At 45.5% G+C, this 16,700-nt stretch overlaps 1 protein-coding gene across 2 annotated transcripts in view; it reads right to left on the bottom strand.

Moving 5' to 3' along the window:
- The window catches only part of TRPC5 (transient receptor potential cation channel subfamily C member 5), a 108,619-nt gene that overhangs the window by 70,536 nt on the left and 21,383 nt on the right, over positions 1-16,700 (bottom strand). For both annotated transcript variants that reach the window (XM_036402417.2, XM_036402418.2), the window contains exon 2: positions 6,820-7,218. In XM_036402417.2, coding sequence (XP_036258310.1) covers positions 6,820-7,197 — 378 coding nt within the window. In that variant the 5' untranslated portion in view covers positions 7,198-7,218. The remainder of the gene's footprint in view (positions 1-6,819; positions 7,219-16,700) is intronic.

Raw genomic sequence — 16,700 nt, 5'->3', positions numbered from 1 at the left:
CCTGCTCCTAAACCTCTCCTCTTTCCAACTGCCTGTATAATCTAGATTTTATACTGTGAGGTTTTTGAGAACTGAACAGTTTCTTTTGACTTAAATGGTCCCATCAGTGGTAGCACAGGGCTGGCAATGAGCTTGTACCAGCAAGTCCAAAATCAAGGCCTGTCAGTGGTAAGGACTGAACTTTCCACTGGTTTCTGCACACGGGACAAAAACCCTGTGTGAGTAGGGAAACTAGGCTAAACCACATTGTCTCAAGAAAGTTATGAGATTTGGGCAAAAATAAAATGGTTTAATGCAACCTATATGTCCTGTTTCACAAAAGGCTGTCTCTAGGCTGTTCATCTGTGGGATCTGAACAAAGATTAAGGTGGATTTTCACTCATCTGCTCGCCTAAAAGAGGATTTTTGAGGTCAAATTTTAGGTTCACTAACACTATCTAGTGCAGCAATCTTCTACCAATTTTCACTCATCAGCTCACCTAAAAGAGGATTTTTGAGGTCAAATTTTAGGTTCACTAACACTATCCAGTGCAGCAATTTTCTACCAATCTGATGATTAGCAACTAAGACTGAAAACTTGCCTTTTATTCTCTATAGTTTCCTCTTCACAGCCATACTCTTCCAGAGGCTGTACCTGCAAACTCCTTCTTTTGGACTACATATGGATGGCATTGATTCAGAAGGACCATCAGAACGAACCAAATCACAGCCATAAACCCTAAGATCCCTTTTCTCTTTTTATTCTCATTATTGAGGAATTGCATTTGTAGTCCCATCTGTGAACCAGCTTAATTTGGAGCCATCTGCCACGAGAGCAAATTGCTAAGTTTGCCAGATAGCAGAGAGAGATGCTGGTACCCTCCTCATGCAAACAGCTGATGTCAGCTCTGATTGTTGTGAAGAAAACAGCCACCGTGGAGGTGCTCATGGACCTGGAGCCATTCAGATGACTGATTACAGCTCCTTAAAGGAGGAAGGAGGGCTCAGCAGGCAGCACAGACCGTGTCTGGTGCGCTGCAAGCACAGCCCCGGCAGGAGGGCAGAGAGGCAGGCGAGATCTGAGAGCTCTGACACACCTTCTGCACCACTCCACACACAATTCACACCAGCAGCTCCAAAGAATGGGCCCCTGAACGCCTCATCTGGAAAATTTGTACTGATTTCAACAGGTTTCCAAGTGTCAGGAAATACAGCTATTACTGGTAAATTGAGGGTGAATCAAATGCAGGGGGAAATGGGAGTTTTCAGACATGAATTTCCTGCTCTTTGCTGGAGAAGGTTAGGTGCAGCCTCCAGCTTGGCTGAAAGCAAAACTCACCGTATTGATGTTCGTATAGCAAAAATAACCATCTGATAGCACTTTAAGGGAAAAAATAAACAGCAAAACTCAAAAAGATCAAATAGGTTGAGGGACAGAAGATTTTACAGGGAAGGAGAATTCATTCAATAGGCTTCATATATACGTTCTCTTGCTTGTACAGTAGTTCTGAATTAAGAAAAAACCCAATAATTTAAAGTTCCCTGTTAATTTCAACCCCATAGGATGCCAGCCAGATCTCTGGTTTAGCTATGTGCCTACTGCCTTGTTTTGCCATTGCATTTACTGGACCTGTCACATGCACAGACAACTTTTCATTTTAACATTTGCACCCCCAAAGAGAAAAGCCTGGCCCAAAGTCGATACTGCATCTGCAGTGCTCAGTTTTGCTGTTTCAAACCAATCCCTGCACTTTCTGTTGGTTATTCAGTGGTTTGTTGTCTTATTTAAATAACAGGACACTTATCACTCAGGATGGACTGCCATGCCAAGTACACCTATATTCCTCCTCTGCCCCTATGCAGTACAATACCAGCCTCTGCACTGCCCAGAAAATCAAACAATAACTATCACAGCACCAGACTAGGCTCACTTTTATTTCCTGAAAAATGCATGTTTGCTGACTACAAACCTCTGCAGGAAAAGCAACACTTGCAAACCCTCCAGGTTCCAGGAATATTAGTTTGTTTTGTTGTTCCTTTTAATATTCATGAATAGGTTGCTTGGTTTCCAAACGCTTGCCATGAGTTTGGGAAAAAACAAGCTATGCTATGGTTTAAGGGACCAGCTGTGTGACGGGTCAGAGAGATCTATGGTTTATAAAAAGCTTCAAGGAGTAATTGGAGTAAATTATACAACCCTTGGAAATTATAAATTAACCTGTAAAAATCACAAAATTAAGAAAGCCTGTTTGATTACTGAAGAGGAGGATGGGTCATTCAAGCCTGAGCTTTACTCACTGCTGGGAGTGAAGCACACCAGAACATCTCTATGCTCTTCCCATGGTTGCACCATGATGACTTTCTCCCTGACCCCAAAATCTCCCACAGCCAACAGCATCTTTCAAAACAGCTGTAAGTTTATTAGCATTGTCCAGCCTGTTACTGGCGAAGCCTCCTCCCCAGCTCCACCAGCAGAGTCACAGCTCAGTATCCAAAACCACAGTTCTAAGTTCATAGAATTCACAGAATCACCAGGTTGGAAGAGAACTTAAAGACCATTGAGTCCAACCCAGCCCCAGCCCCTCAACTCAACCCTGGCACCCAGTGCCACATCCAGGCTTTGTTAAACACCCCCAGGGATGGGGACTCCACCACCTCCCCGGGCAGCCATGCCAGAACTTTACCCCTTTCTGTAAAAAGCTTTTTCCTGCTCTCCAACCTGTATTTCCCTTGGTGCAGCTTGAGGCTGTGTGCTCCGGTTGTGTCAGTGCTGCTGGAGACAGAGCCCAGCCCCAGCTGAGCACAGGCACCTTTCAGGAGCTGCAGAGAGTGATGGGGGCAGCCCTGAGTCTCCTTTGCTCCAGGCTGAGCACCCCCAGCTCCCTCAGTGGATCCTCTCAGGGTTTGTGCTCCCAGCCCCTCTCCAGCCTCTGGATGTGCTCAGTGTCCCAAGGTCCTTCCCAAGCTGAGGGGCCAGAGCTGGACACAGCACTCAGGGTGTGCCCTCACAGTGCCAGGGACAGGGGCAGGATGAGCTCCCTGCTCCTGGGACAGCCAGGGACAGGATGCTGTCCCTGCTCCTGCTGGCCACACCATTCCTTGTTGTCTGAACTGGGCAGCGCAGATTTGATGAGAAATGCTAAAATCTTAAAATAGCCCACAAACCTCGGCTGGAGATAAACCTAAAAAGAAGCCCATGTACTGGAGCACATCAGTGCTGATCTCTGCTGTGCTCTGCAGCATCCTCTGGAGCGAGGTGGCTCTCACCATGTAAACAGAGCAATTTGCTCCTGCGCCGAGCCCCGGGTTGTTATAGTTACTGCCTGTGACTTACCCCTGCCATTGTCACCGCATTCGCAGTAAATGGCGCTTAAACAGCAGTCTAGCAAAGGTTTGCAGAATAATGACTCAGAAAAATTCACTTAATGACAGGATCCCAGCCCCTGAGCCGCCCAACCCCTTCATCCATCCCCCTCCCCCGGCCCTTACAGCATCAACGAGACCCTGATTCTCTTACATAAGGAGCACAGCAAAGGTCACTACGTGTGTTTGAAAGGTTTTCAACTTCTGCTCCCTGAAAAGGTCATCCTACAGGTGGAAAAGCAGAGCTCTTTCCCTCGGGCAGCTCTCAGAGCCGGGTCTGGAGCTCTCCTCTTGGAGACTCTGTGGCTGCTGGGTGAACCTGCCTTGGTTGAGCTTTCCCACCTTGTTTTGGGGGTCTCTCTTCCTAACCACATCCAGCCACTGCAACTCCAGGAGAGGCTGGAACGAGGCAGCTGTAAGAGCTGCTGTCAGGATTGTGGCATGGTGATGAGGCTGAAGATACACACCCATGAAATGGATTATGCTGGGTGATGCTGCTCAGCTGCTTTGGAGCTGCAAAGACAACAATTAACAGGGCTGACGTGAACAGACGCAAATAGGAACAGCTCTTCATGCCCAGAGAGACACCAGGCTCGGGGAGAGAGGCAAATAACCTGCTCAGAGGCTGGCAGCAGGAAAAGGGAGCCAGCAGGTCCTCCCAGAGCCCAGGCTCAGGTGAAGGAACGTTCAATGCAGAGCAGAGGATGCTGCTCCTGCACCTCTGCCCTGAGTGCAGCAGAGACAGCCAGGACCCTGGTGGCACACAGCTGTCCCCACACAGGCTTGTGCAGGCAAACTGAAGCCTCTGTACATTTAATTAATAGATTATACTGAACCTAATATGTAAGAAGTGCAGTGGTAGCATCTTACAAATTTCACAGCCAGACAGAAACATTCCTATGAGGTGTGATTTTTTTGTTACTACTGGAACAAAAAAGCAGCGTTTCTACATGTTTTAGAACATCTAAGTAGCTGATGAGGACAAATCTGTGCTAATCTGCTTTATCAGGTGCTTTTTGTGAAAGCAATTAGGTGTGGGGTTCCCAAAGGACCCTCTGAGAAAGGGTCCAGCAAGGACAATTAATGAATGTATATTGATACTGCTGTGGAATTAGCATCAGGAGCTCGTGCTCAGAAACCCCTCCTGTAACAGCTTTGGCCCTTGACAAAATAACCAACTTTGGCCCAGCTTGTCCTATCACCACTCATGAAATAAATGTTCATTCCCATCACTGCATGAGCAGTCAGTGAAAGAGCTGCAAGGGAAGTTCAGTCCTGCAGCTCTCTACCAGCAAACTCTTCCTGCAGTCCCAGAAGAGTCTGAACCCCAGCCAGGGAAGTTAATCTGAGTTTGTTCATAGAATCTTGCACCAAGCCAGTGCTAGTTTAAAATACACTGACAAAATCTGCTCTTGTAACAAACCTTGTAAATAAAGCTGAAACTGGCACCGCATCTTCTCTCCCCCACACATGCTCTCCTCCAAGTTGTAAACCCTGCAGCAGATACAATCCTAGCTACAGAAGGAGAGCTGGCACACAGATAACAAAAATGGAACAGGCCTACTATGAAATGCATCATTGAACTGGAGACTCTGGAGCTGAATTTCAGCTGTAATATATCAACCTCATTTCACAGACCTCTGTCTCTGTCCAGTTAAGCCAGCAGGGCTGGGGATTTGAGTGGACACAAGTTTTAGTATTCAAGGGATGTTACAGAAATCTACATGAATCCCATCATCACTTGCTTTCCATGACATTTCAGGAGAAACTTGTCATTAGCCTGCTATAATCAGTGGCAATTCCTCACGCTGCTGAAAAAAACTTTTCTGTTCTGCTTTCTGTCCTGTTGAGCTGCAGGATGCTCAAATTTCTAGAAGACCAAGGAAAAAATGGCTCATTCTTAATGGATGGTCTGTATTTTGCTACTTGCATTTTGTCAGACTAAAACTCAGTACTAACAGTTCCATTTTTAGGTCAGATAGAGGAGTTTTGTTATCTCTTTGGTTTTTAAACCACACATTAGAATCACATTGCTACAAGCATGCACAATGCTGTTATTTCTAAATAATAAAGCTGAGCACTCTTGAATTCTGTCAGGGTTGATCCTTATTGTTTGCTCGGCTACATGAAATTACTATTGAAAAACTGTGTGCCAAGGGGCCTATGCACTGAAAACATTTTCTTCCGTGATTGATTGGTATTAATCTTTCACACACACAGAGGGATGTGTTCCCTTCAAAAGGAGGCTTGATATATAAGGATTATCCAAGTTTTGGATGTTCCTTTCTAAGCAGTGAATATGCAAAAATTATCAGTGGTCAGCAACGTACATTAATTATTCTAGTTAATGGCAGTAGTGCTTACAAATGAAAAGAAGAAAATCAGAAAAAAAAAACCCAGTTGGTGACAATATGTGACACTTGAAGTGACAGGATTAAAATTTGGTTTTTTCCATAAGATCTTGTTTTTTCCATAAGATCCTTATGTAACTCAGAGATGGCTTTGCAACTCAGGATTGTTCCTACAAGTCACTGCTGTAAGTTATGTCCTGCCTCAGCATTTCTGCCCTGGAGCTCTCTGGAGAGGGAGACCAAGATGATCTGTCTGCACTACAGCAAAGGACTGAAACCCAGCAGACTGTTTGCTTGCTTGCAGCTGTAAATAAGCTTGTGTGCTTTCAGGATTTACTTATGAAAAGCAATTCCACTTAATATCAGCACAACAGCGTGGCAATAGTTCATATTTACAGATTGTAATATAATTTCAGAGAGCCACAAATTCCTTTAGAAATTGCTCATCTATAAATCAACCTATAAATCAGTGTGTCCACAAACACTGTACGGCTGGAAAGAACACCGAGTGAGAGAGAAAAAACTGGGTGTTTAAATCAGGCAGAACATGTTTGCTCAGGCTGGAGATTACCATCCAAACAGGACTGCCCAGGTGTGGCATTCACATTCTCTGAAAAAATTCCTTTGCCCAGGGTTTTTCTCCCGAAAGGCTGCGAGAGAGGTCTCAGAGAAAAGGAAAACAATTCTTATCTCATTTGCTTCTCCTGTGTTGTGCTCACATGTGGAATGTGTTTGGAGATTGTTTACCCACAGGTGATTGTTCCATTGCATTCTGCTGGGAGTTGTTTTCACTCTTTGGCCAATCAGGGCCAAGCTGTGTTGGACTCTGGAAAGAGTCACAGAGTTTTCATTATTATCTTTTTAGCATTCAGCAAGTATCCTTTCTGTATTCTTTAGTATAGTATAGTATTATTTAATATAATATAGCATAATAAGTAATAAATTAGCCTTCTGAGAACATGGAGTCAGATGCATCATTCCTGCCTTTGTCAGGGCATCCCTCGTTTACAATACCCAGGACTGCCCTGGGTATTTAAAGCCATGGACCAACACCAAGGACTTTGAGTGGCAGCACTTTCCTGAGGCAGGATAACGGCTCAAAACTGAAGGGGAACACTCAACCCACCTGTTTTTCACCACTGGGCTTCCTGTAATTGAGCAGCAGCTCCACAGCTCCCACTACCTCCTTCCGTATGGCGTAGAGCAGAGCGTCCCCCACGTAGACGCTGTGGCTCAGCAGCAGCTCCATGATCTCCAGGTTCTCATTCTCTATGGCTATGAGGAGGGCACTGCGCCCCAGAGGATCCATGCAGTTGATGTTGATGTTGTAGTAGATCTCTGCCTCCTGCAGGGCATGTTTCACGCTGGCATAGTCCCCCTTCTCCACAGCACTGAGGTAGGCTTTCTCTTCCGACGAGAGCTCTGCCTCCGCTCGCACGATCTGCAGTGGGATCCGGTCTCGGTACGGGGAGAAGTTGACCTTTTTGTAGTATAGCTGGGCCATGGTTCATAGTGACCAGGCAACCTGTGAGGGAGGAGAACCACTCATCAGTGACAGCACAGCCCCACAGGGGACCAACTTCCAAAGCGCCATCATGGGAAAAGCTCCCCATCCCTTTTTAAGGTGTATTCATGACATCCCCTGAGCAACCCCACCTCAAAGGGCTACCTGAAAGCAGAAAGGTGGCACCATCACTCACAATGACAGAAACTCAGTATAATTTTGCATCTTGTTTAAACACTACACCATCGATGTCTTTTTTCTGGTCAGAAGCACGTCTTGATGTTTATGGGTAATCTATCACATGCAAATAGTGGATTTCTCATCTTTGTTTTATTTCCCACTCAAAGTTCCTTTTATTTCCTCCCTTTCCACTGCTAAACCAGGTCCTCAACATCTCTGAACTGTCAGTGATGGGAGCTGCTGATTTACAGCCTCCTCTTTACAGTAATAGATTCATTTTGAACATTTTTGCTGCTGCTTCTCTGCTTCCGTCTCTTAAAACAGCCTTTTATTTTTCTTTAGTGTTTACTCTTCGACTAGGTCATGGTTTTATTTTTAAAGCTTGCATGTTTTTAAACATTTTTTCTCACTCTCCTCATTTATAAATAGGACCTAAAGACAGGCTGATGTAGAAAGCTCCCACCCTTGCTCTCCAAAGGCAGCGATGTTGTTTTGTGGTCTAGGAAAACGAGAAGTAAATCCTGCCTTGGAAAAAGTGCAGCAAACTGAATGAATTGAGGTTCCTTCCCACGCCTCAAAGATCCCAGCAGGTGACTGGAGTCACAGGAGACACAGCCTGGGTATTCACAGGTAAGGAAAAAAGGAACCAGGCTTGTCTACCTCTGCTTGGCTTTGACAAGCGACACCAGGCCAGCACCAGGGGCCACCAGCAGCTACAGCTAATTGGGTGACTTATTCCAGCTCCTTGCTCAACAGCCTCCTGCAGCCAATTAGCTGGAGTTTTGGCCCACTGTAGTGCCCTGTCCTGGGGGAAAGGAGGTGCTGATGAAGGATGGTGAGGAGGAGGCTGTGGTGGTGCAGAGGGCACTGCAGGTGCCACCCCAGGCAGCCGCAGAGCCCCACAGCATTTCTGCCTTCCCAGAGTGGGTGGATCTGAGCTCCAGCCCAGCTGACACTGCAGAACAGTGGGTGGCTGTAGCAGACAGCAAAGCTGTATCTGAGAACTTCCTGGGGAGCCAGGGATCTGTACCAGCTGCTTTGGCACCTCGGGGAATGTGCTCGCTCAGGATCCTGCTCTCCTCCAAGTGCCAGAGAAGTTTGTGTTTGTTACTTACCCAGAGATGCTGGCACAGTGCTCACATGTGTCTCTCTGCACAGGCAGAACCACAGAATCCAGTGGTTCAACCTCAAGACACACACAAAGGCACTGGAGGCAAAAGGACCCATAATCTGATTAGAAACCATAAATATATTGGCTGATTTTCTGCAGGAACATTATGCCACTAAAGCTTTTAGAACTAAGGAAGAATCTCGGTGACTCAGAAGCTTCAATAAACTGCATGTAGAACCAACTACTCTGACTTTGGAAAGCACCAAGGATCACAGGTCATTTTCAAATTTTGTTTTTGAAAAAGCTATTCCTCTGGGATCCAGCTAATTCCCACTGAAACAGGAGACAGAAGGATGCAGCACAGGTCCAGTAACAACTAAGGACCGAAGAGATCTTTGGGAAAGCAAGGAGAAACCCAAATGTGAAGGGAACGGTGTCCTTGTGTGACAGTCTGGCTGATGGGAGCAGGGAACACCAACCAGTGGAACTGGTGCCAGAGGACAGTAGTCACCATGTAAAGGTCTCCTGGGGGAATCTGTTGGCTCCAAAAACCATGAGGGATTCTGGCAACAAGTGCTGCTGCTAAAATGGAATTGGATATTTTTCACTGCTCTTTAGTTTAATTGGACATTTTGTAGATGGTGAGTAACATTTGCAATGAGTTATAACAAATGTCACCTTATGAAGCATCATGCCAGCATTGCATCCCCTTCCTTCCCAACAGTTTTGGAGAAAGAAAAGAAATCTTCAAATATCTCAATGCCTCAGGGAGATCTCATCTCCCAGTAGAACCCCAGCCCAAAGAAAGCTAATAATGTTAATACCTCAAGCATATAGGAAGCTGCAATAAAACCAAACAGGAAAGGAAAGGAAAAAATCACAAAATTAATGATCTTCCTGAATGCCTCTCATGTCAGCACCTGCATAGCCTGACAAACACATACTGCTGACTGGGTTTGGAAATAACAGCAGGCAGGATTAAAAGAAAATAATAAAAATGTCTGCCTGGAGTTCATGGAAGATTTCAGCAAAACTGAAATCTGTTGAGCTGCCCCTCAGCCAGAGATCCAGCACAATTTACAGACCCAATGTCTTTGTCAAGCAAAATTATTTAACAAAGCATCAGCCACGCCTGTGGATGGAATGAATGAGCACAAGAGCCCTGCTCCAGCTGTCCCCTCTCAGCACCACCAGGCTCCCAGGGTGCAGCAGACAATTCTGGTAGGCCCTACACACTTGTGTTTCCCAAACTGGTCCTGTCTCCTCCTTAACAGTCCAAAATTACAAAAATATTGATGCAATCCAGGTAAGAGAACAGAAGGCAATGCACAGGTGCTGCCTAGGGAGAAGCAGCAGTGATATTCCTGAAAGGTTGCAAAAATAGAAAGCCAGTCACACTAAAATTTTGGAATGGGTGCAGAGAGCCTGAAAACACATGTTTTCCACACGAATTCTCCTCCCAGAGAGGCATTTTCTGCTACTTGGGTTACTATTTGGGGCAAGGAAAATTCTCCCAGCCTATGCCTGAGTGCAGATGCCTCAGACAATACACAGGGACTGGTTAATGCACTGGTGATACCTGCACCACAAACAGGTGGAGAGAAAAGGAGAACCATGATGAGGGAAACATAACAAACTACTCAAGATACAGGCAGAGGACTTAGCACCCAGTTTGGACTCTATCATCTCTCTCCAGCAGAGATGCCCTTCACGTGTTGGCTTTAAACTAAAGGCTTCTCAGATGGGGTCAATAAATGGTGTGGGATGTCAGGTTTTTTTAGTTTTCTCCAATAAAACAATCCTTTTTTCCTTTTAATCTAGAAAAGCCATCCATAATGAGTTGGGGGACTGTGCTATACATCCTGGGAAACAAAACAGCCTTCTCCCTGAATTGTGAGTCCAAATCTCGAAGCCTTTTCAGCCTGGCACAAGAAATCAGAGTTTCAGCCCAGGACAGCTGGCCTGGTATGGGGAAGGAAAATTTCTGGCCTTTTGCCACTAAAAATTCCATGAGCTGTTGCTACAAAAGGCTTTTAGGGTCTGTTGGGAGTTGAGCCATCCCTCAGTTTCCACTTTACACACACCACACACTCCCACACAGCCCTATCTCAGGGAATCAGGGTGACCTGGATGAAATGGGATGAGTAGAGCTGGAGGGGAGGCAGCCAGAGCCAGTTTACAGCCATGTGTCACAAGGACCATTATAAAACAGGATCTTCCTGGATTTTATTTGCTTTGATCATCATCATGAAGCTGATTCAGAGGTGGGAAAGCACCATTGCTCCTGTAAGGGAGGCACAGAGACTCTGGGAGTATTGAATTTAGCTGCCAGCTGACATCTGACAGCCTGAGGAACTGATCAAACACCGATTTTGGACATGGGACCAACAGCAAAGAGTTACCTTTGCCACTTGCTGGGACTCTGCATCACACCTGAGAGCAGCCAGCAAAGCCCCCACCTGGCAGGTTGCTCAGAACACGGCTGGGTGTTCCCTCACACCAGTGTTCCAGACTGCAATGCAAGATGTGTTCTATCACCATCTGTAGGGCAGATTATCTTTTGTCAAGTGGGCAGTTTGCCTTATCTCTCTCTCTGAGTGACCACAATCACTCCTCCTTGGGAGGGGACACCTGCTGATAACAGCCATTGAATGTCCCTGCATGGCTGATAAGAGCTACAGCATCCCATTGGGAGATGTGAGCCCAGAGGGAGGAGCCAAGCATTCCTACCTGGATATAATCTGGAGATTCTGGAACACCAGCACAGCTTCTGCACTGGATTCCCCAGAGGAACAGCAGCTGCCTCTCTTCCCCTGGATCTTCAGAGGAAGAATCCATCCTTCTCTACAGGATCCCTGCTCCAGCAGAGCCACCCCTGGCACTGCAGGAGGGCTGAGCCACAATTCCAATGGCACTGCTGCCAGCACCCTGACCCACAGGGTGTCAGGCTGGGTTCTGACTCTGGCAGTGTTGTTCTAGTGTCCTGCATTGTTTATTTTATCCTTTTATTTTTTTCCTTCCCTATTAAAGAACTGTTATTTTCCACTCCCATATTTTTGCCTGAGAGCCTCTTAATTTAAAATTTACAGCAATTCAGAGGGGTGGGGAGGGTTTACATTCTCCATTTCAGGGGAGGCTCCTGCCTTCCTTCGCAGACTCCTGTCTTTCCAAACCAAGACAACCAGCAAAACTCGGTGTGTGAAATGCCACTGCACCTTCTCTCAGACCTGAGCAGGGTTTATGTGCTGCAAAAGCCACATGCATTTATCAGCCCCATCAAAGAACTGATCCCTTGCAACACATCTTGCTCCACTGCTTCCCCCATCCTTCTTGCCAAGGCTGTTTTCTTCTTTTTAGTGTTTCAGGGAGAGCATTTTCCTCATTTTGCAATTCTAATCTGGACTCCAGGTCTGGAAATCACGGCCCATAACTGTGAAAATGGCCTGACTTTCATGGTGCTCACACACTGCCTGCTCAGTACTATTGATCTGTTTAAAAAAGGGCATCAACCTGAGCTATGAAATAGTCCAGAAGGACCACTTAGGTAAATAATATTACATGTAGTTAATGGACCAACTGAATTTGTGATTGGATCCTTCTTTTAAGTGCTCTAGATCTTATTTACTAACAATGCCTGGCTGAGCACAGTATGAGGAAATAAAACTGACTTTGTAACGTTCTGCAATTCCCTTCCTTCTGCTACGATACCCCCTTGTTCCAGAAAATTGCTTCTTCCATGGAGTTCAGTGGGAACCAGATTACAACCCTAAGTCTCACTGCCTCTCATGATCTCTCACCACAGAAGCAGAAATTTTTCCTGATGCCTTTAAACGCAAAGAGAGCCATGACTGAATAAATGTATGACCTCAGACATGTTTTAAAATTATAAAATTGCAGTGACCTTCTGGTTCTATGGCTGTGTAAATTCCTTTTAGCTAAAGCCCCATGATCTCAGAAAGTTTATATCCAGCTCATAAGTTATATAAAATATATCACTGACTGGAGTAAGCGCTGTCCAAAACTTGCAGGGCACAGCACAACACAAAAATGAGAAAGTGACAGCTAATAAAATTGGGGATGAGTAATCCACTTTCACTGCCCAACATGAAGAAGGAAGAACACTAATAGCACATGTGATAAAAAGACAAGGCTGCAGTGATTCACAGTGGAGATATGTCCTTAGGAGACGCAGAGAAAAATTCCTCATGAAGTGTTTTTCACTCATCATCACTCCAGGCCTGGGTAAGAACACATCAGTTCCCTGGGTACAGCAGAGAACCTCCTAACCCAGAAGTGTTTGTAAAGAAAGACAACCTCAAACTTCAGAGCACAAGTTTACAGCCACCAGAAGAAAATCCTTTGCCAGTAATGCAAAATGTCACAATTTGACTCAAGTCCCAACTGCAAATCTTAACTTCCTGGGGAGGGTGACAATTATCCAAGATATATATGTTTGATTTGGAAAGGACAACTCTTTGGTAGAAGTCTCTTCCGCTGCATAATCAATTGATGAGTCATGAGCAACCCCATATGGGGATTTATATTATGTGGTTTTATATATCTGTATGAGATATATAGATCTATATATATGTATAAATATATATAATATAAGCTCCTTGCTGGAACCTTCAGCTTTGTGTCCACTTGCAAAGCACTGAGGATTCACCTGCCTCATTCTGTTCAAAGATGAGCAAGAAGCTCCCTTTGCACCAGGATGTTCTCCTCTACATCTCCTCTGCCAGGCAGAGCGTAATTTATGGATGGAGAATTTGGGCTGACCAGAAATCTCAAATGCTCAGGGCTCCCTCAAGCCTCCTGCATGTCCAGGGATGGGTTCTGTGTGTTTTGATCCACCCCAGGGCTGGGATGCAGATGGATATTTGCCCAGTGCTGGCCCACGGGTGAGTTTCACACGGCATTGATGGGGTGTTAACGATGCTAAAATTTCAGCTGAGCTCCCAGCTACGCTGGGCTGGGAACGGGGGGAGTAATTCTGCAATAAAAACCAGCTGCAAACCAGATTTCCCTGCAGCACAGCCAGAGGAGTTATCCCTGCACCTGGGAGGAGGAAGCAGAGGTGCAGGAGCTGCAAAGCAAGACACAACTTTGGGAAGGATGACGAAAAAGCCTCTGGTGTAGAGCCAAATGCAAAGCTCCTCTTTGGGATACAGCAGGAGGGGGAAGTACTGACCCAGCCACGGAATATTTCAGTATTACCGCAACAGAAATCAGCCTGGGCTACTAAAATGATTAAAATTACTTCCTAGTGATGGAATGGCTGCAGAACATGCTTTTAGCTACTTTTATAATAAAGCATTTACAGTCTGCAGTTCTCCCACTTCTTTCCACACAGCCATCACGCAGGTGGTAATAAATAAAAATGTACCATTGTGAGAAGATTAAAAAAATTAAGCCCTGGAATATATTCCTAGTACATATCTTTACAAATGCAGGCAGAACAGAAAGCTCATTTTGTCTGTCTGACGTCACTGCTCTGTCCCATACTTGTTTGAGATGGGCTATGTATTCATTTTCCACAAAAAAGAGATGTCAACTGAACTGAGAAATACTGTCAAGCACGCTGGCCCTGTTGTCTTATCTGCTAATGCAGCACTAATGTAGCATGGCATCATTATCATCTCCAGCTCTGTGTCCACTGCTTCTGTGCCTGCTGCTTGTAATCTCTGCAGCTATTGAACAAGAGATTGGGGGTTTTTGTTGTTTTTTTTCTGCTTGTTCCCACTCTGGCTCATCATTGCTGCAATCAGCAGGATAATCTGGGAGAGCAGTGAGGAGTGTCAGACCTGCCTCAGCCCAGCTGGAAGTGCAAGTGAACCCCCCAGGTAGGAGGGGAAAGTCCAGATGATGGCACAGTGGGCAGAGAGGGGGAAAGGCAGTGGCAGCAAGCTCTGAACTACCAACAGCAACAGTCTGGGCTCCTTTTCTCATCAGCAACGAGTGGATTTATCTGTGGCCATCAGTTCCTATTCCTGAACAAGCTCTGTTGGGCTGTTCTCACTGTCACCCTGTAAAAACAGAGTCAGACCCAGCACATGGAGCATCCATCACCTGCAGCCCCTGATCTGAGCCTTCAGGGCTCCTGTGCTGCAGGAATTCTACCTCTGGCTCCATTTTGGGTTTGTTCCCAATTCTGGCATTCACACCTGACTGGAGGTTCTTGGGAGGAAGAGGCAAACTCATGTGCTCAATTCTCAAATGAATGTTTTCCAGTTGCAAGAAAAAAGGGTTTTTTAAACAATACTATGCTTACCTGCAGCACCTTTTGGATATTAAAAAGTGCAGAACACACGAATTCTCTTTCCCAAGTTAAATTCTAAACCATGGTAAATACAGAAGGATTAAAAGCCAAATTCATTACATCTGTAGAACACTGGAAGACAAGGAATCTGTGCCCCATGGAGAGCAAGCACACCACCTTCACAGTTCTTTGAACAAATGGGGCCAAACAGAGAGCACTGGGTGGGCAAGGAGCTCACCCTGCTCCCACGAGGGTGCTGGTGCCTGGCAGTCACTGTGTGCCTGCACTCTGTGCAAAAGGAACAAACTTCCAGACATTGCCCTGTTCCAAAACCTTCATGGGCTTCCAGACAGAGGAAGAAAAATCTGAAAGATCCAAATATCTGAAGTAGTCAGAGCAGGTGACTGAATGAAATACAGCACAGCTCAGTGTGGGGAGATTTCCATCTCCTCCAGCAGCTGCACACAATGCAGCTCACAGCCCCCTTTCCATGCAGCCTCCTCACCACGTTGGATCCTGCCCAGCTCAGGCACACCAAATCCCACAGCCTGAGCCACCCAGATGGTTGTAGAGCTGAGAAACAGAAACATTTCCACAAGCAAAAGGTCTCTCTGAATGGATTTTCGAAGGATGCAGACCGAGCATTACAATCACAGGGCAGCTACAGTTTGTCCCAGTCATAGTTTTGCACAAGTCAGCCCTGGTCACTACATCCTTCACAGTCCCTGGACAAAACAACTGCCTCAGCTTCATGGGAAGGTGGAAATGCCATCCAGAAAAGAGAAATTTACACAGAAAGCAGGTGTGAGCGAGCTCCTCCTGACAGTGATAATAAACAGAACAGTCTGCAGATAAAATAAAGAAGCAAAGCCAAATCCTAGTTCATTAAGATAGCTCAGGAAAGAGCCTAGAACTGCAGACTGGACAGTTTTTGAAGACCCACAGAAAGGCTGCAGGCAGTAAAAACACATTCATTTTAAGTGGAAAAATGTTGTTCTCAAGAGTACTAAGCAGGCAAATCTAAAAGACTCCAAAAATGCTGCACAGCCATAAAGCAGCTTGGGAGAGGAGTAACACTGTTAGTCTGCTTCTAAGTGAAGGAATGCATAGAATCAGGTTTTTGCTTCCATGAATGCCCTAAAAGGTTCCTGAATAACAACTGCTGTATAAAACTTGCTTATCCAACCTCCAGATCATTCCAATAAAGTCAGAGATTTGGGTCAGAGATTTGTAGGAGTAACCACAGTTATTCCTTGATCTCTGCCATACTTACATTGTGCCCTTTGGCTACCAACAATAATAACATCCTGATCTTTTGAGCCACAGACCTGAAAGTCCTTTTAAAAGGACAGACAGAATTCATCCTCATGTTGTATGGGCTGGAAATGTGCAGCAGAACAGAAGTTATTTGTTTCATCCTTGTGAGAGCAAGTGGTAACTGGGCAGGATACCCCATAAATACAGATGCACATATATATTCTATACCTAGAGCTTAGCAGGTGTAACAGTTCTTTGGTGCCTGTTGAGACAAGCCCAGTGCCAGGGTGATCTGAAGCGCAGCAAGTGGTGAAAATGATGATAAAAACTAGAAATGTCCCATTTTACCAGGGAAAAACCTTATTTTAAGTATCCCACAGGGCTACTCTGTCACACACTGAAAAATCTGCAGGACAGTATCTCGGCAATCAGTTCTTGGTCTTCCTAAGGGGAATTTCTCACATGGGAACAGGATGCCTTTTTCCCCCCCAAGCCTAGTCTGCAGTATACCTTTATGCCACTGCTTTTTTCTTTTCATATTTCCCTTCATCAAGATACTTCTCTAAAATTTTCTCCCATTTTCTTCTGGATTTAATTTTACAGTTTGTTGCCCTGTTCAGTTAAGTGTTGATTCAAGACACCTCAGCTTTCCAGAGACGTCTGAGGTGAGGCTCATAAATTTCTTTTCAGGAGAAT

The sequence above is a fragment of the Molothrus ater genome, chromosome 14 (assembly GCF_012460135.2).
Source record: "Molothrus ater isolate BHLD 08-10-18 breed brown headed cowbird chromosome 14, BPBGC_Mater_1.1, whole genome shotgun sequence".
Lineage (NCBI taxonomy): Eukaryota > Metazoa > Chordata > Aves > Passeriformes > Icteridae > Molothrus > Molothrus ater.
The sequence above is the reverse complement of the archived record's forward strand: the minus strand, read 5'-3'. Positions and strand labels throughout refer to the sequence as shown.